Source organism: Herpailurus yagouaroundi, unplaced genomic scaffold, assembly GCF_014898765.1.
Source record: "Herpailurus yagouaroundi ecotype Mexico unplaced genomic scaffold, PumYag 221, whole genome shotgun sequence".
Classification (NCBI taxonomy): Eukaryota; Metazoa; Chordata; class Mammalia; order Carnivora; family Felidae; genus Herpailurus; species Herpailurus yagouaroundi.
This window is the reverse complement of record NW_024412452.1, coordinates 18,815,869-18,843,781: the sequence shown is the minus strand read 5'-3', so window position 1 is coordinate 18,843,781 and position 27,913 is coordinate 18,815,869. Positions and strand designations below refer to the sequence as shown.

At 38.9% G+C, this 27,913-nt stretch overlaps 2 protein-coding genes across 3 annotated transcripts in view; one reads left to right on the top strand and one right to left on the bottom strand.

The window, feature by feature from the left end:
• VPS54 (VPS54 subunit of GARP complex) overlaps positions 1 to 27,913 on the bottom strand; it is a 140,214-nt gene that overhangs the window by 11,817 nt on the left and 100,484 nt on the right. The gene's annotated exons all lie outside the window — the stretch shown is intronic.
• UGP2 (UDP-glucose pyrophosphorylase 2) overlaps positions 1 to 27,913 on the top strand; it is a 72,308-nt gene that overhangs the window by 35,813 nt on the left and 8,582 nt on the right. For both annotated transcript variants that reach the window (XM_040458280.1, XM_040458281.1), the window contains exons 4-5: positions 24,613 to 24,798; positions 25,961 to 26,094. In XM_040458280.1, coding sequence (XP_040314214.1) covers positions 24,613 to 24,798; positions 25,961 to 26,094 — 320 coding nt within the window. The remainder of the gene's footprint in view (positions 1 to 24,612; positions 24,799 to 25,960; positions 26,095 to 27,913) is intronic.

Sequence of the window (27,913 nt, the reverse complement as noted above, 5' to 3'; positions counted from 1 at the left end):
GTTTCATTGATTTATTCTGTTTTGTAGTTGTTTTTAGTTTCTATATCATTTATTTCTACTCTGTTCTTTGGTCCCTTCTCCTGCTGGCTTTAGGTTTTCCTTTTTCTAGCTCAGTTAGGCCTAGTTGAGGTTGTTAATTTTTTTTTTTAATGTTTATTCATTTTTGAGAGAGAGAGAGAGAGAGAGACAGAGTGTGAGTAGGGAGGGGCAGGGAAAGAGGGAGACACAGAACTCAAAGCAGGCTCTAGGCTCCGTGCTATCAGTGCAAAGTCCGACACAGGGCTCAAATCATGACCTGAGCCGAAGTCGTATGCTAAACCAACTGAGCCACCCAGGCACCCCAGGTTAGGTTGTTTATTTGAGACTTTGTTGCTTCTTGAGGTAGGCCTGTATTGCTGTATTTTTCTCTCTTTTGCCATATCTCAAAGGTTTTGGACCTTTGTTTTCATTGTCATTTTTTTCCATGTATTTTTTTTTTAATTTAAAAAAAAATTTTTTTTTAATGTTTGTTTATTTTTGACAGAGAGAGACAGAGCATGAGCGGGGGAGGGGCAGAGAGAGAGGGAGACACAGAATCTGAAGCAGGCTCCAGGCTCTGAGCTGTCAGCACAGAACCCGACATGGGGCTCGAACTCACAGACCGTGAGATCATGACCTGAGCCGAAGTCAGACGCTCAGCCAACTGAGCCACCCAGGCGCCCCTCCATGTATTTTTTTAAATTTCTTCCATTTCCTAGTTAACCCATTCATTGTTTAGTAGGATGTTCTTTAACCTCCATGTATTTGTGGTCTTTCCAAAATTTTCTTGTTGTTGACTTCAAGCTTCATAGTGTTGTAGTCAGAAAAGATGCATGGTATAGTCTCAGTCTTTTCATACTTGTGGAGACCTGATTTGTGACCTAGTATGTGATGTGTTCTGGAGAATGCCCCATGTGTACTTGAAAAGAATGTGTATTCTGCTTTAGGATAAAATGTTCTGAATATATCTGTTAAGTCCATCTGGTACAGTGTGTCATTCAAAGCCATTGTTTCCGGTGTGCCCGGGTGGCCCAGTCAGTTAAGTGTCTGACATCAGCTCAGGCCATGATCTCGCAGTTTGTGGGTTTGAGCCCTGCATCGGGCTCTGTGCTGACAGCTCAGAGCCTGGAGTCTGCTTCAGATTCTGTCTCTCTCTCTCTCTCTCTCTCTCTCTGTGCCCCTTGCCCACTCATGCACATGCTCACTCGCTCTCTCTCTCTCTCTCTCTCTGTCTCTGTGCCCCTTGCCCACTCATGCACGTGCGCGCGCGCTCTCTCTCTCTCAAAAATAAACATTGTGGGGGCAGGGAAGCCATTGGTTCCTTGTTGTTTTTCTTTTTAGCTTATCTGTGCATTGATGTATATGGGATGTTAAAGTCCCCTAATATTATTGTATTATTATCAATGAGTTCCTTTATGTTTGTTATTAATTGTGTTATATATTTGGGTGCTCTTAACTTGGGGGCATAAATATTTACAATTGCTAAATCTTCTTGCAGGATAGGTCTCTTTATTATGATATAGTGCCCTTCTTCATCTTTTGTTACAGTCTTTGTTTTAAAATCTAGTTTGTCTGATATAAGTATGGCTACTCTGGCTTTCTTTCAACCTTCATTTGCATGATACATGTTTCTCCATCCCCTTACTTTATTTATTTTATTTTTATTTTAGTGAGAGAGTGCACATGAGCAGGGGAAGAGGGTCAGAGGGAGAGAGAGAATCTTAAACAGGCTCCATGCTCAGCGTGGAGCCCAATGCAGAGCTTGATTCCACAACCCTGGGATCACGACCTGAGCTGAAATCAAGAGTTGGACGCTCAACCAACTCAAACAACTGAGCCACCCAGATGCCCCTCCATCCCCTCATTTTCAATCTGCAGGTGTCTTTAGGTCTACAATGAATTTCTTATAGGCAACATATTAATGGGTTTTGTTTTGTTTTTCTTATCCATTCTGACATTCTGTGTCTTTTGATTGTGAGGATTTAGCTCATTTACATTCAGGGTAATTATTGATATATATGTATTTATTGCCATTTTATTACTTATTTTACATTATTTCTGGATTTTTTTTTTGTTTGTTTTTAATCTTTGTCACTTTTGGTCTTTCCTTCCCACTCAAAGAGTCTCCTTTAATATTTTATGCAAGGCTGGATTAGTGGTCACAAACTCCTTTAGTTTTTGTTTGTCTGGGAAACTCTTGATCTCCTATTCTGAATGACAGCCTTGCTGGATAGAGTATTCTTGGCTACAGATTTTTCCCATTCAGCACATTGAATATATCATGCCACTCCCTTCTAGCTTGCCAAGTGTCTGTGGAAAGATCTGCTGCTAACTTTATGCTGCTAACTTTCTTGTATCGTAAGTTAGGGACTCCCTTTGTCTTGCTGTTTTTAGCATTTTTTCTTTATCACTGTGTTTTGCAAATAACTACAATAAATCTTGGTGTTATTTTTTTTTTTTTAATTTTTTTTTTTCCAACGTTTATTTATTTTTGGGACAGAGAGAGACAGAGCATGAACGGGGGAGGAGCAGAGAGAGAGGGAGACACAGAATCAGAAACAGGCTCCAGGCTCTGAGCCATCAGCCCAGAGCCTGATGCGGGGCTCGAACTCACGGACCGCGAGATCGTGACCTGGCTGAAGTCGGACGCTTAACCGACTGCGCCACCCAGGCGCCCCAAATCTTGGTGTTATTTGATGGGAGTTCTCTGTGCCTCCTGAATTTGGAGATCTGTTTCTTTCCCCAGAAAAGGGAAGTGTTTGCCTATTACTTCCTCAAATAAACCTTCTGCCCCCTTTTCTCTCTCTTCTTCTGGGAATCCTATGATACGAATATTATTGCATTTGATGGAGTCACTGAGTTTCCTAAGTTAACTCTCATGATCATTTTTATTTCTCTCTTTTGTTCAGCTTCATTATTTCCTATAATTTTGTCTTCTGTATTACTTATCCATTCTTCTGCTTCTTCCATCCTGTGGTCATTACATCCAGTTTCAAATCTCAGTTATTGTATTTTTCATTTCTCCCTGATTTTTTTTTTTTTTTGGCTCTTTATCTCTGAAGTAAGGGTCTCCCTGATTTCTTCCATGCTCTTCTCAAGCCCAGCAAGTATCCTTATGATTGTTGCTTTAAATTCTCCATTGGGCATGTTACTTATCTGTTTCAATTAGATCTCTGGCTGTGACCTTATCTTGTTCTTTCTTTGGGATGAATTTCTCCATCTTGGCATTTTGTCTAGGTGTCTGTCTTCTTCTGTATGTTAGAAAGTCTTATGTTTCCTGCTTCTGTGAGTATTGGCTTTATGAAGAAGAGGTCATATAATGTCCAGGGTCTGGTGCCTCAGGAAGTGTCTTTGGTGTGTGTTGCATGCACTCTGCTGCTGTGTTTTGGCTGCTCTATCCCTCAGGTCAGTTGTCTACAGAGGCTTTTCTTGTCTGCAGTGGACAGCATTTGAACCTTGGCCAGAGCGTGGCAAGTTTTAACTAGGTATGCTCTGGTCTGCTTGTTAAATGAGACCTGATGCTATTTCCACTAGAACTGAAGCTTTGTGGAACTCTGGTCAATAGATGTGGTGTGGGTGGGGGGTTTGTGCTGGTCTTCTGGGGAAGGGGCCTGCTTCACTGGTCCTTAGGCATACCTGCCTGAGAAAATCAGTACTGGCAGAGCTCAGGGGGTAGGAACCTAGTGTAAGCAGGTTAGGCAGCCAGTGTTGACACTGTGCTATTAACTGAAGCTGGTGTATGCTAAGGGCAGGGAAGGGAGATGGTGCTAGCTTGCTCCTTTGTCTGTGGAGAGGGGAGTCCATGCTTGCTTTCAGGGAAGCCCTCCAAGAAGAGCAAATAATTGAATAATTCCTCCTCATGGATCCTAGGCATTTTGCAGATTGCTGTTTTTATAGTGTCTGTCTCTGGGTTGCTTGCCTGCCTAGAGCATCACTCTGCACTTTGAGATCTACTGTGGCCAAGCCTGTTGACTTTAAAAGTCCACACTTTAGGGACCTGGTGTGGCCGGGACCTGTGTTAGTCCTCTGGGAAAGGATCTCGCCGAGCTGGGACTAATGCAGGTGCGACCCAGACAGGCAACCATGCCAGAGTGCAGGAGCGTGGGATTTGGAGCAAAGCAGCCTAAACAGCCAGTGTCTGGGTTAGCCACCCTTGCCAGACGTCTCTGTGCCTATGCTGAAGGGCAGGGGAGGGAAATGGCACTGGCCGTTTCCTTTGTGCCCAGAGAGGCAATGCCACTTCTCACAGATGTGTTCCAAGAACAGTCAACAGTCTCCCCCCCTGTGAGCTAGGTGATCCTCAGATCATGCAGTCTGCCTGAGTTGCTTGCCTGCCTTTTCTGAAGGAGTTGAGCAGTTCCCTCAGGTCCCTCTATTCCAGCCAAGCCCATAGACCTCCAAAACTCCAGTCTTTGAGTCCTGCTGGTTGCAAAACTCACACAAATCAGCCCCTCTTATTTTCCCAGCCAGTGGCTTTGGGGTAGTGTTCTCCTTGTGCATTTCCCTGTGTGTTGTACTCTCTCTCACCTTTCTCTGCCACCAGGGCTCCATCATCTCTGCAGCACCCACAGTCTGTTTCCCCCCGCAAACCATGTCTCCATGCTTACTACATTCCTTGATGTGGTCTTTTCTTTCCCTCTAGTTGTGCACTTTGTTCTATCAGTCCTCAGGTTGATTTCTTGGGTGTTCGGAATGATTGGATAGTTATCTAGCTGTGTTCGAGGGATGAGGCAAGCCTAGGGTCCTCCTGCTATGCCACCATCTTAGCTCCCTCTGCCTATATGTATTAGTTTTGCCTTTTGCAGTTAAAAAATACACAAAAGTCTTGGAACTTCCTAGACTTTTTATAAAAAATTGTAGATTACGGTAACTTTTAGTTGCCACTTTCTCTTCATAGTTACCTCCTACTTCATGGGATCACTTGCTTTCTGAAACTACCCTGGTTTTGGTTGTTTCTTGTTACTGTCATTTCTTCTTTAGTTTACTGGGTTTAAAGTACACAGTTGTAATGAGAGTATTACAACTTTACATCTCTTACAGCGTTTTGGAAGTTGCTGCAGTTTTTAATGGGCGGTCATTAGGTATGAGACTACCTAAGAGGCAAAAGTATCATAAGTAACAAACAATACTATAAGTAGATAAATACGTACAAATTGAATTAGTGAGAAGTAATTTATAATATGTGTTTTTAAATAACTTAATTTTAAAAGTTTGATTTATAGAAAAGTTGGAAAGAAACAGTTTTTAACTAGAAACATTATATAGCTATCCAGGCTTGTTTTGTTACCTATATCCTATTTTTAAATTTCCTGCTGAGTCAAAAGAAGCACAAAATAATTGCTGAAAGTGCTGATGGAATTTTTATCCCAAGCTTAAAACGGAAAATAAATAAAAGATAGCTGAGAAGAAACATGGAAATGCCAGAGGTCTAGTCTATGACTAGACTAAATATGGAAAATGGTGGAAGTAAACCATTAAACAAAAATATCTATTTATAGGTGGGCTTGTTTAAGATAAGTGTCTTCATTGTACATAGTCCTAAAGCCTTCAGGAGATTGGAAAGTTTTCTGCTCTTTCAAAAGAGCATGAAACAAACACCAACCCAATAGTTTTTGTTTTTTAATGAGTCAAAGCTTTAAGCATTTTTCATTTTTAAAAAATTCATAAAAACCTATATATGCAAAGCTCTATATAGTTAATATTTGTTGTCAATGTTGGGGGGGCTTATAAGTAACATGTACTGAATCCTTTGTTTGTAATCTCCTTTAATATTCACAATGGACCTGGAAGACAGGCCACTATTATGTTCATTTTACAAAAGAGGAAACAGAACTTCAGAGTTAGTAACTTGCCTAAGAGGAAGAACCCTGATATGAACCAGGTAGCCAACGACCTGGTTCTTTAGTATACTTTAGTAACAGTGACCTGGTTCTTTAGTATACTTTAGTAACAGTAATGTAGCTCTTCAAGAAATACATAATCTCGGGGCGCCTGGGTGGCGCAGTCGGTTGAGCGTCCGACTTCAGCCAGGTCACGATCTCGCGGTCCGTGAGTTCGAGCCCCGCGTCAGGCTCTGGGCTGATGGCTCAGAGCCTGGAGCCTGTTTCCGATTCTGTGTCTCCCTCTCTCTCTGCCCCTCCCCCGTTCATGCTCTGTCTCTCTCTGTCCCAAAAATAAATAAACGTTGAAAAAAAAAATTAAAAAAAAAAAAAGAAATACATAATCTCTAGAGCACAGAAGTCTTTATCTTTAGAGCACAGAATGTGCGTACTTTATGTGCTTATCAACAAGAGAGATAATAGCAACAATGCAAACATTTATTTGGCACTAATGTGCCAAACATTGTTCTCAGCTCTTTACTTGATTCTCAGATAACTCTGGGAGCCCATTATCTTTGTCTCACAATGGAAGGCTCTGAGAATAAGAAGGATTGAGTTGTCCACACAACTTTATTTAGTTAATGAATGAGTTGACAGAACCAGAATTTAGGTCCAGGTCTGTCTGAGCCCAGACTCTTAACCACTGTGATAGGTTACAGAGCAATCACCATTCCTTGAGTAGAACTGTTGAGTAGGCTCCACTCCTTTCCTTGGAGCTTAAAATACCTTCATTTCTTTCTGAGGTTCTCCCAGCTACACAGTTAACAAATACTTTTTGAAGAGCTACTGTGTGGTGGGCATTTATCTAGGCACTGGGATATAAGTGAACAAGATAGACAAGGGCCTAACACTCATTGAACTTCATTCTAATGGGAGAGAGAAAACATGAATGTCTACATGTAAAGACTAATTTCCCATTGCTCCTTTTCCTGGCCCGGGCTTACCCTTAGCAGTCACATCTCCCTGGCTGAAGTCTTTGTCTGGTTTACCTATAGTCCCTATGTGAGGCTGTGAATGTCTCCTTTACTCATTACTTTTATTATACAAATTTATCAAATGTGTACTATTTTAACTATTAGGAATGAAAAAATAAAGACAGTCACTTCTTTTAAAGAGCTGACAACTTTGTACAGCTCTTTAACTCCCTTTAGCTGGGAGGGGGGCACTTTTGCTGCCTTGGGCTCTGCCCAGCTGCCTTCAGGGCTAAGGGAGTCAACAACACAGGCATGCGTTAACAAACTAGTTTTGAATTTTTGGTTTAGTGGGGAGATGTTTGCACAAAGATGTTTGTGGTACAATGGGATAATGGCTTTGAGGATAGTTCTGAAGACACTTCACTAACCAGTTTCTACCTAATCAACTAGAGAGATTAACTGAGGTTCTCCATTTTCTTTGAATACTTGGGTCTATCCTTTATTTTAAGTTCTTTTCTCACTAGCAGAATAGCTTATTCACTAAAAGTTAATTGTGTTTATTCCCAAACTGTTCATACCAGTTAAATTTGTTGTAAAGGCATAATGTAATTAAATTTGGTGTAAACCAATGAAATGGGTTTAAAGTAGTTACTTAAAATTGAATTGAATGTTTTGGGGAAAAAAGCAATTGTTAAATTGGGTGTGGGTGAGACAAGTATGAAAGATTAAGAAAATTGCATAAATGTAGAACGATCCCTCTGCATGCAGATTGTTTCACGATGACTAAGTTCTTGGTCCACTTTGAAGAACTGAAATTGGAAATCATAGATGATACATTTTTGGTGTGGTTTACATAAGATGAATAACTCTGGTCAACAGATCCATACCATACCTAAGGAAAATATCTTTATGAATGAATGTACATTTTTTGTAAAAAGTTGATAATAGTTTATGTATTTAAAATTTTTTCATGATTCTATATTTGAACTTATTTTTTAAATTAAAAAAAGTTTTAAACCTCTCCAGAATGTTTTAAATAAATGGATTTCAGGTATTTGTACCAAGTATAGCAGGAAAAGGAGCTGGGGAGCAGTTGGGAAATCCTAAGCGAGGTAACGGATGAAAAGGTGACATTAGAACTGAGACTTGAAGTGTGAGTAAGTAAGAGTTTGCCCAAAAAGTCAGGTAGATATTTCAGGTTTAAGACAACTAAGTGTGTAAAGGCACAAGAGAGGGGAAAGTGCTCTAAGAACCGCAGTTTTTTTTAGCACTGCTGGAGAGTAAGAATGGAAATGAGTGGGAGATGAAGGTAGACAATGCAAATAGGGACCATGTCCTCAATGAATTGTCAGGAGGGATCATTTTGGCTGTGCTAAGAAGATGATGGAAAATACAGGAGATAGGAGGTCCTTAGCCTTATGGCAGTCTAGTTGGAATCTATTTTTAGGAGGGAAGTGAAGGGTAGCTGTCCTTTAACTTCGTATATCCTAAATTCCAAGTTACATAGGAAATTCAGACTACTTAAAGTTCTTGGTCACCATCACTGTAATGGTTACTTTTAATTTTTGCTATTTTTTGTTTTTAGCTACTTTTATTAGGGCTTACTGACCTTCTTGCAGTTTAGTTTCTATATATTGATGATGTGTAATTGAGCAAACTTATAGTTAAAATATCTAATCTCATCATCTTGGGCTATAATGTTCTCATTCATATGGTAAGTCAACAAGTAGCTGAGCAGTTACCTCATGCTCAGTGTTAATCACTAATATATTCCATTACAAATTACACCTCCATTACAAATCCACCTATATGTGTATACTGACTTTATTCTCTCAGTGTATTTACCTTTTTTTTAACCCCCAGTTTAGCAGTAATGGCAGTGAAGTCAAGAACACACACTCCAGAGTTTTAAATCCCAGTCTCTAGATATCAGGTGTTATCCTGGATACAGTAGAAACAACAGAATCGTATTAAGATTACAGATAGTACTCCTTTTTAAAATTCTATAACTTTCTTCTTTAATCTTGAGGATTGGAGGAGGTGTGTAGTCTGTCAAGCCAGTGAGAATAAACAACATAATGCCCTCCATAATGAAGATAATTAGCTGTACCATTCTACTTGATGAGTTTTATTGAAGATCTACATAGTGAAAGCCCTAGGGTATATGTGGAATTGTGTGTAACCAGCAACTCCATCCATGTTTATAGACTTTTTATCTACTAAACTCAAGATATATGTGAGGGGTCGGCCTTATCTCAGAGAACTATCAGAGCTATTAAAAGAATCATATGCCCATTCTCATACTGTGTGAAACTGTCGGTACCTAAATGGGTGTGTGTGTTCATTGTGGGATGTAAAATTTAGTGAGCTGGGGAGGTTTTGCAGAATGTTACTGGCATTGGATTGTCAAAGCTTAGGTGAAATACTAGGAAGGATGGCTGATGACCATTGTAGGATTAGTTCTTTAACCATCTATCCACTTGAGCGTGGCTTTTTCCACTTTGGAAATCAAATGTATTTTCTTCTTATTTTTTTTTATGGAAATAATGACTCCAACTCATCACTTAAAGGAAATATATTAGTAGGAACAGTTGACAGGAGTGTGAGGGTTGGGACTTTGTACAATTGTATCAGTTTGTGTTATTTCTGGAGATTTTCGTATAGTCGGACATGTAGGTTGATGCTAACTTTCTCTAGTATAAAAATCTTGTGATGAATATATTTATACCTAAATCTTTGCATCTCTGAATTATTTCTAAGAATAATGAGAAATGGTGCTTTTTTTTCCCCAGAGGATATGAACTTTTTAAAGTTTCTTACTATAAAAAGGTAAAGTTTCATGTTACATATTTCAAATTGCTTTCCAGAAAGAGTATACCAGTTTGCTCCCATTCATACTAATTTATTGGTTCAACAGCAATTTTTGGAACATAAACTGTTTATAAAAGGACCATACTGACAGAGCCCTATCCTCATTTAGTTTCTAGTTTACAGTCTAGTGGAGGAATAGACAATAAAAGATATGTAATGTAATTTCCAGTAGTGATAAGTGATATGAAGAAAAATAAAGGGAAAGGGCACAAAGAATGAGCACTAGAAGTAATATTTTAGGTAGGGTAGGCAGAGATAGGAAAGGCCTCTTTGAATTAACATTAAGTAAAGATCACCTATTGTCAGTTTCACTAGTTATTAAAACATTGAGTATTATTGATGTAAAATATATTTGCTGGTTAAGATGAAAAATATCTTAAAATTTTTATTTATTAGGTTTAAGTGTTCCATTGGCTATTTGTAATGTTGCTTGGAATATTTAATATAGAACTATCCTTTTATTTATAGTAATTGGTTATTAGACTTTGGACTGCTATGATTCTCACCTTTATATAACAAAGGGTCATGGTATTTAAGTTTGGGCAACATGACACTTAAAGGTGAAGATAAGTGATTTTTATGATTCTTGCTTCTGATAATAGTTCTTGCTGAGATTTTTACTAAGGCTGACATTAGTAACTGAGGTAGCAGATTGTAGTGAAGGATACTGAGCATGAGTTATTGGGTCAGTGCTGATGAGAGTAATTGTTTAGAAAACAGTGCCAGTGCCAAGATTTCTGACTTGGGTCTTTGAAAAGACCTGTTTGCATACCTCCTCTTAAAATTTTTTGCCTCTGGACATGAGGATTCAGTGTATGAATAGGAGAGCTGATTCCCTCTACCACTGGAAAAATTGCCTTTGTGTTTTCTTTTCCACAGTTTTAGTTAATACTTACTTTAGAATAAATAAAAATTTTTTAAAACCCCAAAGATGTAGGAGTTAATGTTCCCAATAGCCAGCAAAATTAAATTGTGTCCTTGATTTGTTTTCCTTGTTATAATTTATAAGCAGAAGAAGACAAAAGAACTTTCTTAGAGAATGTACTTCCCCAGAATGTCTATTATGTGATTGTTCATCCTGTTTGCTTAATCACAGGGATTGTTTTATACATTAATATGGGCTATAAGCATTTTTTATACAAAGTCTTAGATTTAGGTTTTCTTTATCAAACTTCTACGTAATGTGTGCTGATCCCAGTACTTTTTTCTTGAATTAAAGTGATGGGTGTTTGTAATCTGGTTTCTAATTAATGATGAAACCAGTTTTGTTTTAAACTTAGAGTTTAAGAAGACAAAAAAATTCTAGAGAACAGATTTCATTTATTAATAGATTTGATTAATTAATAAGTTAACTTCATTTAATTTATTAATATTAATCTCTATTTGCTCCACTCATTTACTCATTTATTCAACAAATATGTGAATGCCACCAGTGAGCCTGACAGTTAAAGGTGACAGATACGGTAGAGGGAGAACCACATGACAGTTCCTATCCTCATGGAGTTTACAGTCACGGAACACGTATGGAGCACTGAATAGACAGTTTGGAGACAGTGTAATAATTGCTATGACAGAAGTTGGTAGTAGCTGAAACCAGAAGTGGGGGTTGCACCAGATTCACTCCTAGGAATGTGAGGGTCATAAAAGGCTTTTAAAGGAAGTGATATTTTTGCTATGTGGTCCTTAGACACCTTGATGGGGCATACATGTGTGCCCGCCCATATACACCCATACAAAACACTTAAATTTTTTTAATGCTTTTAATTATAAAGTACACATAAAATGTACCATTTATCTTGATTATTTCTAAGTGTTCGCTTCAGTAGTGTTAAATATATTCACATTGTTGTGCAACCAATCTCCACGGCTTTTTCATCTTGTAAAACTGAAAGTCTACCAATTAAACAATATCCCCATTCTCTCCTTCCCCCAATCCGTGGCAACCATTATTTTGTTTTCTGTCTCTACTACTTCATGTAAGTGGTAAAAGACTTTTTTAATCTTGGATTTTCTTTCTGTTATTTTGAAAATTGCCTGCATTCTCTTACCAATGATTGCTTTTGCTTTCCAGGACAAATAGATACAAAAGCCGGGGGGATTGTTACATGGTGATGTTCTTGCCAGTGGAAGCACAGAGCCAACATAGCCTAAAGGAGATCCTGCTCTAACCATCCTGAGAAGTTGTCAGGCAGTATAGAACCATTTTAGGGAAAGCAAAGTTTAACAAGGCAGAAATATTATCAAAAACTGTATTTTTTCCACCTTAGAAGACTTGTCTTAAACCAGGTTTTGGCAGATCCTTTCTGTAAAGGGCCAAATTATAAGTATTTTAGGCTTTGTAGGCTTTGCATTCTCTGTCATGATTACTCAGCTCAGCTGTGGTTGAATGAAAGCAGCCATAGATATGGAAACTAATGAGAGTGGCTGTGTTCTGGTAACAATTTATGAAAACAAGTGGGAGACCTGATTGTCTCAAGGGCTGTAGTTTTTGACCCCTGTCTTCAACTATTCTTAAATTACGCATCACTGGAGAGAGACTTTGGGTGAAACCTATATCTGGGAGATCATTAAGCTGGTTTGTGACTTGGAGCAGAAAGAGAAGTTCAATACCATATTTTATCAAATTTGTGCCATTGGCTGTAAGTTGCACCTTTTGTGTACCACTAAGAAAGAAAAATAGTGCAACCAATTGATTGTAAGATCCCATCGATTATATGCTGCATCCTTGTCTCAGAAATGTTAAAATGTGGAGTGGGAGTGCAGCGTGTGTCTGGGTCCATGTGCAGTGATTATACCAGCCAACATTTGTGCTTATACTGTGGGCCATACACTCTGCTTGGCACTTGACATGCATTATCTCATTTATCCTCATAACAGATCAATGAAGTAGATGAAAAAAGTTTAGAGGAGCTAAACTACTTGCCATAATAAACAGTGGAGTCTAAGATTCAGACCCCAGAATTCTGACATTAAAGCCTGTGCCCTCAGCTACTGTACTATACTGCCTCATTTAGTTCTGCAGCAGTTTTTTTGTCAGATGCTACCATTCGTGCTGGAATTGTTATAGTTTATTAGAAGGATTTGATTCAGTCATGGAGGAAACAGCAGCTACATCATGTCCTTGCAATTTCACACATTTCTCAGGGCAGCTATCTACTGGTTTTCATACATTATGTGTCTTCTGGTGCCCTCACACGAGAATTAGTATGAATCTTAAAACCTTTTTAAAATGATCAGGTTTCCAAGAAGCTAAGCAAAACTTGTGCTGGAAGAGAAGTCCTAGTGCTCTGTGCACAGGTAATATCTGTGATGCCAAAGAGCACTTCTCGTCCTGCTGCTACAGAGGAGAGTGAGCACTACATGTCACTGTCACTCATTCTCTTCTACATCTCTGAGATTTGTATCGAAGATGGCGTGATCCTGCATGGATGATGCAGTCTTCACCAAGATGAACTTACTGACTTTCGGAGACAAAGGAAATATACGAGCCATTGAGCTTTCTGCCTTGAGGAATTCAGGTGTTCCTATTACAAGCCTATATTCAACTGACAGCAGGTTGTGAGAACTTTCCTTGGAGAGAGTTGAGGTTTTCAGTACTTGGGATCATAAAAAAGAAAAGTCAGAATGGCAGTTAAAGAGGGATGCATGTAACCTCAAACTATCACACTATCAAACTTCTTATTCAAGCCAAACAGAAGCCTTCTCATTGAAATTCAGTTTGGGGAGAGGGTTTATTTTTTGCTTTATATGCATAATAACTTTCATAGGAAATAGCATCTCCTATAAAGATTATTTTTATATTCAGTGAATGAAATTTCCACAGTAACTTAGTAAATTAATATGCAAAAAGTTTTGTTTTTGCAGAGGCTAGTATTTGTGTTTTTCTGAAAGAGACCCCATGCCTGATAGCTCATAAAGTCTGAGAGTTGCTGGTCTGAACTGAGATGTGGAAGATGAAGAAAAGGCAATTAATGAAGTTGCATGAGGGGGAAAGTGCAAGGGCCTACAAGCAAGAGATAGGGCACATTAGAGAGCCCCCTCCTTCATGTTCCTGGAGTACAGTGTGCCAGGGAGAATAGGAGAGGAGAAAGTGCAAGGATAAAAGGGCCAAATCATCAAACACCTTTGCCAACCATGTCTTCCAGTTAGGATTAGATTCAGCTACATTTAATAGTGAAACTCAGAATAACAAATCTAGAGAGAGGCAATCCAAAGCTAGTATGGCAGCTTGGTGGTCATCAGGAACCTGGGCTTCTCTGTCTGCTACTCTGCCATCCTTGGCCTGTCTCCTCAGCGACCCAGATGGCTGCTTGAATCAACTCCAGTCATCATGTCTCCATTCCAAACAGCAGGAAGGAGGAAGAAGGGCAAGGCCCCTTCCCTTTTACAGAGACTTCCTGGAAATCTTTCCCTTCCACTTAATCACAACCTTGGCACAAATAATTGCAAGGGAAGCCGGGAAATGTAATCTTTCTTGGGATGGTGGTATGCCCAGCTGAAAGTCAGAGTTTTAAAGTGGAAGGGAAAAAATGGTGTTGAGGTAGGCAGCTAATAACTTCTTCCATGCATGTCAGTGCTTTATTTTGCGAATGATGTAATGAGAAAAACATGTTCAAATGTTCTTTTCTAAAAGATTGCCACCTGTGAGGTGAGGTGGCTTGGAGGCAGGTAGGAGACCATAGGGACCATTGTAGTAAAACAGGTGAGAGGTGAGCAAAATGCCGACTGGAAGCAGAGACAATTCCATGAGACTGAAGTCTTGGTCATTGATCAAATGGGAACAGTCTTCTGGCCGAGCAGCTGTGTTTGTCTTGGTACCGTAGAGACAAGAGTGAATGAATGAAGCCATCGATTGGAGCAGATTGCCTGGGAAGAGGAGGTCTACCTAAAATGGGCTTAAAAAGGAACAGGCAGAAAGAGGAGGAAAATAGAATGTGGGGGTTCAGAAGCCAAGGAGACTAGAGCATTTCAAGATAGAATGAATGTTAAGTTATATTGAATGTAGCTGAGCGTGCAAGAGAAAAATCGATGTCACTGATAGGATTTCACAGTTAGGAGGATATGGATGACGTTAAGAGCAGTTTGCTGAACCGTAGAGAAGACCGAATTGCAGTGAATGAGTGAATGAACGGGAGGTGAGGAAGCAGAGGTGAGCATAGCAACTTTCTCCAGAAGCCCTATCTCTAAGAAGAGGGATGTAGGTGTAGAAAAGGAAAGTGAGTGTATGCACTCCTATTTTCTTTCTTGGTTTTTAGATGGCAAATGTTGAATGTGTTCATGTTGATGGAAAGGAATCAAGAGGGGGAGGCTGCCAATGAGACTGGGTGATTGATGAAATGGATTTTTGAGATGGGCACTGGTGGAGAGATTGCCTTAGGGTGGAGGACAGCTCCTCCTGTGACCAGAAGGATGGGGGAAAGAAACAAGGATGGAGATGCAGGAAGGTTCTGAGCATCTGGTGGTGGAAAGTTGAGAGTGTTCCCATAAATGATGATTTCTTTTTTTTTTTTTTTTTGGCCTGTGAAATAGGCGTTGAGCTCATCTTGGTGGCTGAGGGGCTTAGTGGAAAAAAAAAAAAAAAATCTCTGATCTAGGTATGTCATTAATGTGTAGGAGCTTTCAAATGACCCTGAACTTAGTCATTACCTTTAGAAATGTGAAATGGAGAGACAGTATGTGAAAGTGCCTGGCACTGAACTTGGCACACAGACCGTGCAGTAAGGGTTTTGTGAATAAGCTTATGTTCTTGGAATACTTCCTGCACATATGGAGTGTCGTTTCAAACTTGTTTTACTGTTTACATAGTTCATTTTCTTTCAGGCAAACTTGCTTTTGTTGAAAAAACGATCTTTCAGATTGCAATAATCAGACCCTTGTGAACCATAACAGGGCAGGTACTGTTAGCTTGTTTTGGGTATTTGGCACTGTCTCCAGGAATAGCACAAATATGCTACCAAGAACTGGGTTATACTATTGCTAATGGGAACAGTGTGTCCATGACTGTGTGATGAATTCAGCTTTTCTTCTAACTGGAAACTAAGTTGTGAACAGACTTGGCAAGGTACAGATCATGGTAGATAGTTTTTAAAAGGTCTTCTTAAAAATCTTTAAGTTTCTGCAGAGAAACTAGATTGACACTCTAGAGGGCAGAATCTTGTTTAAATCATGTTCTTTAGTACACTGCCAACTACTTTGTTTTGTTCACTGCCAGAGGAAGTTGGGTATTCGAACAGTTCTTTTCTCCCAGGAGGAGGGAACATGAGTGGCCTAGCCTTCTGTGTGCATCTTGCAGGGAGCCTCATGGGGTTTGCCCCACTTCACATGTAGTGGTTGCCCTATTGTGTATTTATTTGTGGTGGAGGTCTTCTTACAACACTGACTTCTCTTCATGTTTTGGAGAAAGAGAAACAGGATGATCAGGATTGAGGACATAAAGATCGCACTAGTGGTTGACTAAAGTGATTGAGTCAGAGTAATATCGAGGCCGTGTCCGGCAGTGCGTGGTACCCCCTGTTGTCTCCAAATCCCATCCTTCTTTGCATGAGTAGATGTCTTTGTGCATTCTCCTGAGGCAGCTGAGAAAAGGAAAGTGAAGGGCAAGTCTAAAAATGTCTCTGTGACTTAGGTGTGTCTGGTGTCACTTCAGCTGTTGCCAAGCAACTCTCTAACACAGATCCCCTTAGTTTGTGGAACTAAACTGAGCTCTGTGGGATTGCTTGGTGAGGTCCCTGGTGAGGGTGTGGACAGCATCAGCAACAGAGAGAACTTGTGTTCTCACATAAGGTGGCTTATGTGATGGAAAGCTTACCGCCTAATTTAACCTGTAATAAACTTTAGACAGAAAGTGTCCTGGCTTCCTGGAATCAAATGATTGGTACCTTTCTTTGCATATGTGTGTGTCTGTGTCTGTTTCTGTTGGGGGGTGGGGTGGGTTATAAGTCATGAAACGTAAGTGAAAAATGTCCAGGGAAGGCTTCCAGCAGCACCAACCTGCCCATTTTGGACATCTCTCTCCTGGTCACAACTGTTACTTCGCACCTTGTGGCTCTTCCTCCCCTCCCCACCATAGTTCTGGTCAGTCCTTCTTCATGTTAACAGTCAAGTTCCTCAGTGAAGCCTTTTTTTTTTTTTTTTTTTTTTTAATTAGCTGCTTTAAAGATTAGATATAGCAAGATGAGTGGTTATTACTGAAAGCACCACATAAAGAACCCTGGTTCCTTGACATTTGTACAGATAAGGTGACTCCTTGTCCACTCAGCTTAGGGTGGAGGGTTTTAAATATGGCATTTCACAGAGTTCTGTCCACTCAACTGGTAGTTGCCTGGGCTTGTACCCAAAAGTCTTTATTAACTCGGTTTTGGAACTCAATGTTATGCTTGAATCAGATCATTTTATTTCATCCCAAACATTTGAAAAATAATTCAGAATTACATTTAAAAGTTAAACTCAAGTTCTTGGGACACCTTGGTGGCTCAGTCGGTTAGGCATCCAACTCTTAATTTTGACTCAGGTCATGATCTCACAGTTCATGAAATTGAGTCCCACGTCAGGCTCTGTGCTGACAGGGCAGAGCCTGCTTGGGATTCTCTCCTTCCCCCCCCTCTTTCTGCCCCTCCCCTGCTCTCTCTCTCTCACAATAAATAAATCCTAAAAAATTTTTAGGGGTGCTTGGGTGGCTCAGTCGGTTGAGCATTCAATTTCAGCTCAGGTTATGATCTCATGGTTCATGGGTTCAAGCCCCGTGTCAGGCTCTGTGCTGACAGTTCAGAGCCTGGAGCGGCTTCAGATTCTATGTCTTCCTCTCTCTTTCTGCCCCTCCCCTGCTTGCGTTCTGTCTCTCTCTCAAAAATAAACAAACATTAAAAAAATTAAAAATTAAACTCAAGTTCTTAAGATACCAATCTTGGGGGTATTTGAATTAAAACTACAAGTATACCTGATACATCTTTTGGCTGAGAGCCAAATGTCCTAACTCCATGTTTCAAAGTTTTATTGGTGTGAACAGAATGTACTTTTTCTATAAATACTTTTCATGGACTTTGTATTTTTTATGGTGTGTGGGTCAAAGATGATTTATCTTGAATATGCATGATTTTGGACGTTTGTTTCTTCTCTTGGTGAAACTTTAGGCATAAGGTTGACATTTTGGTTTTTAATTCATCTTCACAGGAAGTGAAAAATTCCTGTTAGTGTTTTTTCCTAAAGATTCATGACCTAAAGGAAATTAAATAGCTAAAAATTAAACATGGTTCCTAAAGCTCACTTTAATGCTATTCATGTTAGTATACCAAGCATTTCTTTAAAGGTTAAAATTAAGATATCCAATTTACATTATTCACTTGGTATTACTATGTATATCTGTACAAACATTTGTCAGTTCATAATGGAAATTATATTCTTCCTAAAGATACCCTACATACTCAATTTTTATGTTTATTGTCAGTTTCCCAATTTAAATTTAACCGAAATATTTGCAAACATTGTATATAACATGAATAGCTTGTAGAATGTAACATTTTTACTCTTGTAGTAATCATTTATATTAGATTGGTTAGAACATTGTTACCTGAAATTTCTCACCCCAAGTTACATCTAGAATGTTTACCTCAATTTGAAGCAGATTAGTCAGATATTGACAACTAATTCTAATGGTATGCCTTGTTTGAATTGCTGAGGTTGCAGTAACGGTAAAATATGATAATACCTACATCATCACAGGTTCTGGGACTCCTGAATTGGTATGTAGCTGTGGGAGTTGGCATTCAGCCTTCGAGAGGATTAAGCTGAGACTGAATACAGATAATTTGGTCAGATTCTAATGCTGAAGTTGAGTATCGGTTTATCCTTAGTAAAAAGCTCACTATTGTGCATTGTTGTAGAAATGGAATGTTGATTACTGAAGACAAGGAAGAATTAGGTTTTAGCTCATCTTTTTATGTGTTGAGTCGAGTGTCTTGTGATGTCAGTGGTATTGAAGTGGAAAAAGGTTATAGTGAACAAAAAAAAGATCTGAGCAGTTATATTAAAATGAAAAACATAATTCTGATTCCTTGGTTGATTTTTTTTTTTTAAATAGACCATATAGAATTGCACATACCATTAGCCGTGTGTGTTGATTTACATTAATATTAAATGAAAACTTCCGTTCCTTAGTTGCATTAGCCACATTTCAAATGCTCAATAGCCACACGTGGCCATTACAAATAAGACACTTCCATAGTTGCATAAAGTTCTAGTGGACACTATGTCTAGAGAGTGACAGTGAAAAAAGTGACATCCTGTTAATGTTTTGATTATAATATACTTAAATATGAAGAAATCTTTTTATATTGTTTGTATTTCTGTGGTTTTTCCCTTGAAATGACAGGCTGCCTATCCTTTAGAGATAAGAGGAAATTCAGAACACAGGTATTGAATGATGTTTGAAATCCACATCCTGCCATTCTGCATTGTTCTCACGTGTATCTGAAGCACAGCATTTTCTTCGGTTTATACTTTTAGAACTGTGATTATGCTTGTAATTTTCTTTTCATCCTTTAATTTTTTTTAATTCAAAGTTAGGGTGTATTTGCTAAACTCAAATAAAAAGAACCCATTGTCTGATTACTAAACTGAGACTTCAGAACTTGTATTCTATTCCATTTTTAATATCTGTAAATATTAAGTTTTATAACTTGCACGTAAGTTTTATAGTACTCAGTTTATCATAGATTGGCCAAGCTGTACCTGTATTCCAGTCCTTCATACCAGCCCTCCTTTTCCCAGATATGTTTCATACACACAAAGAAACTTTAAATATGAGCTTTTTCTGGGAAAATCTCCAATAATTTGGAACATCCTCAAACATACAAGCCACCTTTAAGAAAGAATGCTAAATGAATCTTGAGGATGTTAGGCAAAGTGAAATAAGTTCGTCACAAACAAACACTGTATCATTCCACTTGTATGAGGTTTCTAGAGTAGTCAGACTCCTAGAGGCAGAAGACAGAAGGGTGGTTGCCAGGAGCTGGGTGGAGGAGGGAATGGGGACATGTTTTGTAATGAGTATAGTTCCAGTTTCGCAAGTCAAAAATAATTCTGGAGATTGGTTGCTCAACAGTGTGAATATACTTAATACTGTTGAACTATACACTTAAAATGGCTAGGTTGGCAAATTTTATGCTACTACAATTAGAAAAGACTGTCACAAAGTTGGTTCTCCCAACTTGATGGTTTTCTTTCAGAGTGTCTTGTCTATTCGTTGCCCTTTGTATTTTCATACACTTTTTTTAATATGAAATTTATTGTCAGATTGGTTTCCATACAACACCCAGTGCTCATCCCAAAAGGTGCCCTCCTCGATACCCATCACCCACCCTTCACTCCCTCCCATCCCCCATCAACCTTCAGTTTTTTCTCAGTTTTTAAGAGTCTCTTATGCTTTGGCTCTCTCCCTCTCTAACCTCTTTTTTTTTTTCTTCCCCTCCCCCATGGACTTCTGTTAAGTTTCTCAGGATCCACGTAAGAGTGAAAACATATGGTATCTGTCTTTCTCTGTATGACTTATTTCATTTAGCATAACACTCTAGTTCTATCCACGTTACTACAAAAGGCCATATTTCATTCTTTCTCATTGCCACGTAGTATTCCATTGTGTATATAAACCACAGTTTCTTTATCCATTCATCAGTTGATGGGCATTTAGGCTCTTTCCATAATTTGGCTATTGTTGAGAGTGCTGCTGTAAACATTGGGGTACAAGTGTCCCTATGCATCAGCACTCCTGTATCCCTTGGGTAAATTCCTAACAGTGCTATTGCTGGGTCATAGGGCATTTTCATACACTTTTAAATAGGCTTGTCAGTTTCCACACACACAAAAAAAACTGTTGTGATTTTGGTTAGGATTGCAGTGATCAGTTTGGGAAGAATTGGCATCTTTACATTTGTAAGTCTACGAGTTTATAAACATGATAAATACATCCTTGAATTTATTTAAGTCTTTTCATTTTTCTCAGAAATGTTTTATAGTGTTCAGTGTAGAGAAGTCTTGCATATCTTTTGTTAGATTTATTCCTAAATATTTGCTATTTTTAATCCTGTTTTCTAATTCTTCATATATAGAGAGAGAGACAGTTAATCTTCTTTCAATCATTTTTAAACATTTCTAAACATAAAATTCATTAGTACGTTCACATTGTTATGCAACCAACCTCCAGAATCTTTGATCTTGCAAAACGAAAACTGTTCCCAGTAAACAACTCCCCCATTCCTCCCTTCCCCAGTCCTTGGTAACCACCCTTTTGCTTTCTGTCTATAGGAGTCTGACTACTCTAGGTGCCCCATTTAAGTTGAATCATACAGGTATTTGTTTTTTATGACTGGCTTATTTCACTTTAACCTAATACTTCGTTCATATTGTACTATGTATCAGAATTTCTTTCCGTTGTTAAAGCCGAATGCTATTCCATTGCGTGTATGTGCCATATTTTGTTTTATCCATTCATCTGTTGATGGACATTTGAGTTGCTTCCACTTTTTGGCTATCGTGAATAATGAAGGAAAGTGTGCAAACATCTCCTTGAGAACTTGCTTTCAATTCTTTGGAGTGTATACCCAGAAGTGGATTTGGTAGATCATATGGTATTCTATTTAAAGTTTGTTTTTGTTTTTTTTTTTTTTAATTTTTTTTTCAACGTTTATTTTTGGGACAGAGAGAGACAGAGCATGAATGGGGGAGGGGCAGAGAGAGAGGGAGACACAGAATCGGAAACAGGCTCCAGGCTCTGAGCCATCAGCCCAGAGCCTGACGCGGGGCTCGAACTCACGGACCGCGAGATCGTGACGTGGCCGAAGTCGGACGCTTAACCGACTGCGCCACCCAGGCGCCCCTATTTAAAGTTTTTTTAGGAGCCACAATACTTTTTTTCTTATCAGCTGGACACCTTTTTACATTCTCACCAGCAGAGTACAGGGCTCTAAAAACAGTTGTTTTTTAAAATATTGATCATGTATCTTCAATGTTGCTATGCTCACATTATTCTAATAACTTACTTGTAGGGTCTTTGGATTTTCTCTATATAGAATCATATCATCTGTGAATAGTGACAGCCATTCTTTTAATGGATATATAAAATGAGTACCATATGGCAGTGAAAACTGAATATACTATAGCTTTAGGCATTAATGTGAATTATTCTTAAGTATAACAATGGATTAAACCAGCAAGTCGAAAGTTTAGAGATGAAATTAAGTAAAATATTATCACTATGGATACATACATAGGTGGTAAAAAATAAAGTAAAAGTCAAGATGGTGGTTACCACTAGGGGTGGAAGAGGAATATGATCAGGGACAAACTCAAGGAGACTTATAAGTTGTGGTAATAATCTTATTTATTCAGGTTCTTTGACTTTCAACTGTATATATTTTATGAACTTGTATGTATGCTGTTTCATAATGAAAATTTTTTAGGTGAAATTGGAAAATGTAGGCCTGTCTACCATATGTAGAAAAAAAATTGCTTTTATGTATTTTTTAAAAATATATTAAAGGAAGCATTAAATAGGTAAAAATATTTCTGAACTGATAATTTTACTTAAAATGAATGCATGAACTAGGGAGTTTTAGTTAAATTGATTTTCACACCCTTTTGAGACCTCCGTAAATAAGTCTTTTTTGGGAAGTCAAAAATAACTGCTGAATGGAAATTCTTGGCTTTTAAAAGATAATTGGAAACTAATTGGCTTGGGTTCCATTTTGTAACTCTTCGAGTAAATGTAATGTGCCCAAGAAATTCTCCTAACCTAATAATAGACTGTTTGAAGGCATTATATATCACAGTGGCATTCCTTTCACTGAGTGGTTGATTTCAACAGCTGGGCTTTTGAAAGGATTACAAACTGCCATGTTTTATTAGGGTGACAAGTTCCAGCTTTGTCATCTCCTCTTATTTTTCTAGTAGTATAGCACTTAAATTGGGCTTTTTCTCCCAAACAATATTACCAGCTTCTCTGACATGCTGAAGAAACAATGTTCATGGCAGTGGAGTCAAAACATCCTTCAAGGAATGTCAGCTATTTGGGCCCTGGGTTGTGTGTGTGTGTGTGTGTGTGTGTGTGTGTGTGTGTGTGTGTGTGCTGGGTATCCAAGTTGTTTTCATCCATGTGTTGTCCTCAACTGGACCAGGTCCTGCCAGGGAAGCAACCAGTATAGTCCGTGTTCTTTCCTGCTTCCCTACCCTTCTTTTCCTTGGTAGTTAGCATCCTAGTATTGGGGTAGCATCCACTGAAGGCCATGGTGCCCACAAGCCTGTCTTCTCCTTTGGTCTTTCTCTGTCACCAGCCCTTTTAAATATGAATGACTGCAGAAGACTACTTAGTGGCGCTAGTGATAACTGGGGTGGTAACCAGCAGAGAGTCTTGGAGAAGAGTGTTTCATGTTTCTCACTATTTACACCAAGCAAAAGTGCATTTGTCTGCAGTTAGCAGAGTGTCTTGCAAGGTAGAGGAAATAAGAGTCCCAGACTAGTTTGTGTGGAAAGAGCTGCTAACAGTAGAAATTGTGTGGTCAGGAATCGACATAGGACACATATGTATGTTTGACCAAGTATAAAGGGATTTTTGCCTCCACAACCTAATCACTGGAGTGTGAACCCATGAACTCCTTTCCCAATTATAGACTTCATCCACCACCCACCCACACACGCTCTACAGGTAGCAAAACAAAAATAGCTCAACTCATAGTAAGTGAGCACTTTATGGTTTTATTTCTTCAGCCCCCTAAGTGTTAACTGTCCCACACCATGATGATGTATGTAACTGAAGAGTACATTTGATGATGTATTCCAATAAAGAATAACAAAGTCCTGCAACTGGTTAGAGAATATTCTATGACCTTTGTAAAAACTTTATTCTTACTATAACATATTTAGACTTGGCTGTGCCTCTGCCTTGAAGAAAAGAATTTGGTCTACCACTGTGTGGTTGTTCTTGTTCTAGGAGGGAGAAGTTGAAGAGTAATGCTCTGTGCTCCCAGAAACAGACCAGGAGATTCTCTCCAGCCCCAGCTCTTGCCTTTCCCACCCCATCAGAGTATTTATTGGAGCAGAGAGAACACACTGAATTTTCCAGTACAAGCTCTATAAAATGATGCCTGACAGTTAAATTCTAACTTAGAAGTATGACAAAAACCCTACACCACCTTTCTCTGAAGGGCAGACTTAACTGTTGAATGGAGGAGAATTGCAAGGAACATTTTGGTTTTTGTTTTTGCCTCCTTTGGGAGAAGGGATAATGTGTGATCACATATGTACTTCTCCAGAATTGAAGTAGATCCATTCTGTACCAGAAATGTTTGAAGATTTGGTGAGTTTTGTGTATCCCATTTACTATATTGAAGCAAATTAGTAATTCTGAGTTTTTGAAGGCAGTTCAAGAGACTTACATGTTCTCACCAGCCAGGCAAATATTTGTAGACTGTAACTTTTCCCCCTTCTTGTACTCCATCACAATGTAAATGAGCCACCGAACCACCGAACTACTTTGTGCAAGAGAAGTTGCAAGTAAGTACTTGATTTTGTACCAGAAGGACTTGTGACATTAAAGGAAATGCAGTCGAAACTTTCTGTGAAGAAAGCAAACTCTTTAAGAAAACATGGAAATAACCCTGAGATTGACTGGATTTAACCTCTCATAAAACAATTTGAATTTTAGGAGTGCCTAGGTGGCTCAGTTAAGCATCCGACTTTGGCTATGGTCATAATCTCACGGTTTGTGAGTTTGAGCCCCATGTCAGGCTCTGTGCTGACCGCTCAGAGCATGGAGCTGCTTTGGATTCTGTGTCTCCCTCTCTCTCTCTGCCCCACCCCTGCTCATGCTCTGTCTCTCTCTAGCTCAAAAATGAATAAACATTTAAAAAAAACCTATTTGAATTCTATTTTTTCAATTTCAGATTCAGCCCTATGAAAAGATAAAGGCCAGAGGCTTACCTGATAATATATCTTCTGTACTAAATAAGCTGGTGGTGGTGAAACTCAATGGTGGTTTGGGAACCAGCATGGGCTGCAAAGGTCCGAAAAGTCTGATCGGTGTGAGGAATGAGAATACCTTTTTGGATCTGACTGTTCAGCAAATTGAAGTGAGTAACATTCAGCCTTTCTCATGAACTACTAAAGTCAGTTTTAGGTTATTATAAATGTTATCTTATGAAATAACAGATGTGGATAGCAAGGAATTTGCGATCTTTAGTTTTTTTATTAGTACATAAAAAGGTTTGGTGATCCCAAGGGCAAATCCTTAGGGTGATGTAAAAGCTTTTGATCTTAAATAGCCCTTGTGGTTGTTGCAATTCTGGATCTTTTTGGAGTCTCCTTTGATCTCCCCCACTCCTCTGCCAAATTTCTTTCTAGTGGCAGCCTTCCTCCCAGCTGGGATGATCTGGCTTTATTAACCCCTTTTGGGAGGCCAGGAAGAATTTTCAGATCTGGTTGGGTGCCGTGGATGCTAAGAACCGTGTCTCTTACGATAAAGTTGTTAATCACAGACCTTAAATTCTTCAGAGGCAGTGGCCTGTGTTTTGCAAAAAAGAATCTCTTATCTCTAGTGTCTAATACGACGCTGGCAGCTACAAGACTAGCAGTAGCAGCAGCTCACGTTTATCTAGCATGTACTGTAAACTAAGTATCACTCTGAGCTCTTTTCATGAATTGACTCAACAGCTAAGTACTCTTTATTCTCATCCCCATTTTACAGATGAGGAAGCCAAGGCACAGAGAAGTTGATTTACTTGCCCAAGATGGTAGTCTGACTTCTGAGAACCTGTTTTCTTCTCATTCTGTGTTGCCCCTTAACTTTTCCTAGAGGTTGAAAAGATTTCAGTTGGGGAGTGATTCACAGTTCTTAACGTGAATCCTGAGAGTAGGGAGCTGTGTCTTTGTAAGATTTGTACTTTCATCCCCACTGTGCTCTGGACAGAGTAAATAAATGCGTAGTCAGCATTTGCCTATCCAGTAAGGCCACAGGGCACTGGCTGGGCACACAACTCTGGAATTGGACTCTGCCTCTCTGGGCCTCAGTTTAGCCATCCACATAACACAGACAAGAGTTTCTGTTTCATAGGACTGTGATTTAATGAGCAAGTACATGGTGAACTATTTAGCAAAATGTCTGGCTTATGCTAAATATTTATATTTGGCTGCATATAGGTAATGTTTTGGATACTTTGTGATTAAACATTAAGGGTTTTACACTTTTAAGTGAAAGTAAAGTAAATCCGAGTAATCTGTTACTTTCCTCCCTAGCATTTGAACAAAACCTACAATACAGATGTTCCTCTTGTTCTAATGAACTCTTTTAACACGGATGAAGATACAAAAAAAATACTACAGAAGTACAATCATTGTCGTGTGAAAATCTACACTTTTAATCAAAGCAGGTACGATAAGTTTAAAAAAATAAGTCTGAGGGATGTTATTCCTGGGAAACAGACTTTTTTCTTGTTGAAACAGAGCAACATCAAGATGTGCAGTGCCACAAACTCGTGTTTGCAAATGCTTAGTGCCTTTAGAGGCTGAACACTTGTTCATAGATAGGTGATACAGTCACTCTGCGATTCTATAACCTTAATTCTTAAGAGAGAACCTGCTTGTTCCATGTTCAGAATATTTGAGGCTGGCCTAGGTCTTGGCTTTCTGAGAGCATATTTCATGGGTCTGTGAAAATCTTTTATAGTCTACCGTGTTGATAACTTTCTTTCATATGAGAAGACATTTATTCAACATCCTGAATAGGCTTGGGGGGAATTTAATAACTTCTGGAAAAAATCTTTGGGGAAGGGAAGCACAGTCACACCTTGTTAGATTGCCTTCCACTTTGTTGTGCTTTGCAGATACTGTAGTTTTTCACAAGTTGAAGGTTTGTGGTGACCTTGCATTGAACAAGTAAGTCTGTTGGTATTGGTGCCACTTTTCCAGCTGCATTTAGCTCACTTTGTGTCTGTGTCACACATTTTGGTATTCTCACAATATTTCAGATTTTTTCTTATATTTGTTGTGACCTGTGATCAGTCATTATGACTTGCTGAAAGCCCACAGCATTGTTATCATTTTTTAGCAATGAAGTGTCTTTTTAATTATGGTATGTACGTTGTTTTTTTGTTTTTTTAAGACCTAATGCTACTACTGCACACTTACTATAGTATAGTGTAAACATAACTTTTATGTGCACTGGATAGCCAAAAAAATTTTGACTCGCTTTATCGCGGCATTTGTCTTATTGCTGTGGTCTGGAACAGAAACTGCAGTATCTCCAAGGTGTGCCCATAGAAAGGAATTCAGATGATGAATTTTGATAAAGCCCAGGCAACTGGGAAAAGAAGTCTTCCATTTAAGGATGGATATGGGGCTACGTGAACTTGTACAGAATGGGTATTTCTAAAATTGTATCATCAGTTGTTTTTGTTTTTAATCTACTTTTTCATGGACATTTTCTATGTTGCAGGTGCTCTTCCTCTGTTTTCTGGTTGGTCCTTGGTCTGTTACAGTGCTAGCTCCTCTGTCCCCCCCTCCCCCACTGCCAGCCCCGGTACATGTTCTCACTAGTGGTAGGAAGCACATGTCCTTGAGCACTAATCTGCTGTTGACTTTTCTGGGAAAGAAACAGCACCGCCCCTGAATAGATGTCTTTGTAAGAATGGACAGATTCTACCAGATAGATCTCCCAGATAGGCCAAGTAAGTTTGAGAAATTGATTTCATGTAAATTCATTAAATTAGAGTACTCTAATCTATGACTCTTTAAGAGTTACAAAATATATTAGTATCTTAAGAATATGCAGTGTCCTCCCATTTGTATGATGATGGAAATTTTTTTGCAGCAAATATTATGATGAAGTTAATTGATTATTGAACACAGATAAGAGATTTTTTAAAAGAGATTTTTTTTTTTTTTTCAACGTTTATTTATTTTTGGGACAGAGAGAGACAGAACATGAACGGGGGAGGGGCAGAGAGAGAGGGAGACACAGAATCGGAAACAGGCTCCAGGCTCCGAGCCATCAGCCCAGAGCCTGACGCGGGGCTCGAACTCACGGACCGCAAGATCGTGACCTGGCTGAAGTCGGACGCTTAACCGACTGCGCCACCCAGGCGCCCCTAAAAGAGATTTTCTTAAATGGACTTACCTCATTACTTTTAATAGACTGAAAAGTTTTATTTAACTTTGTGGGTGTTTTGAAAGTTTTATTTTTTTTTTTTT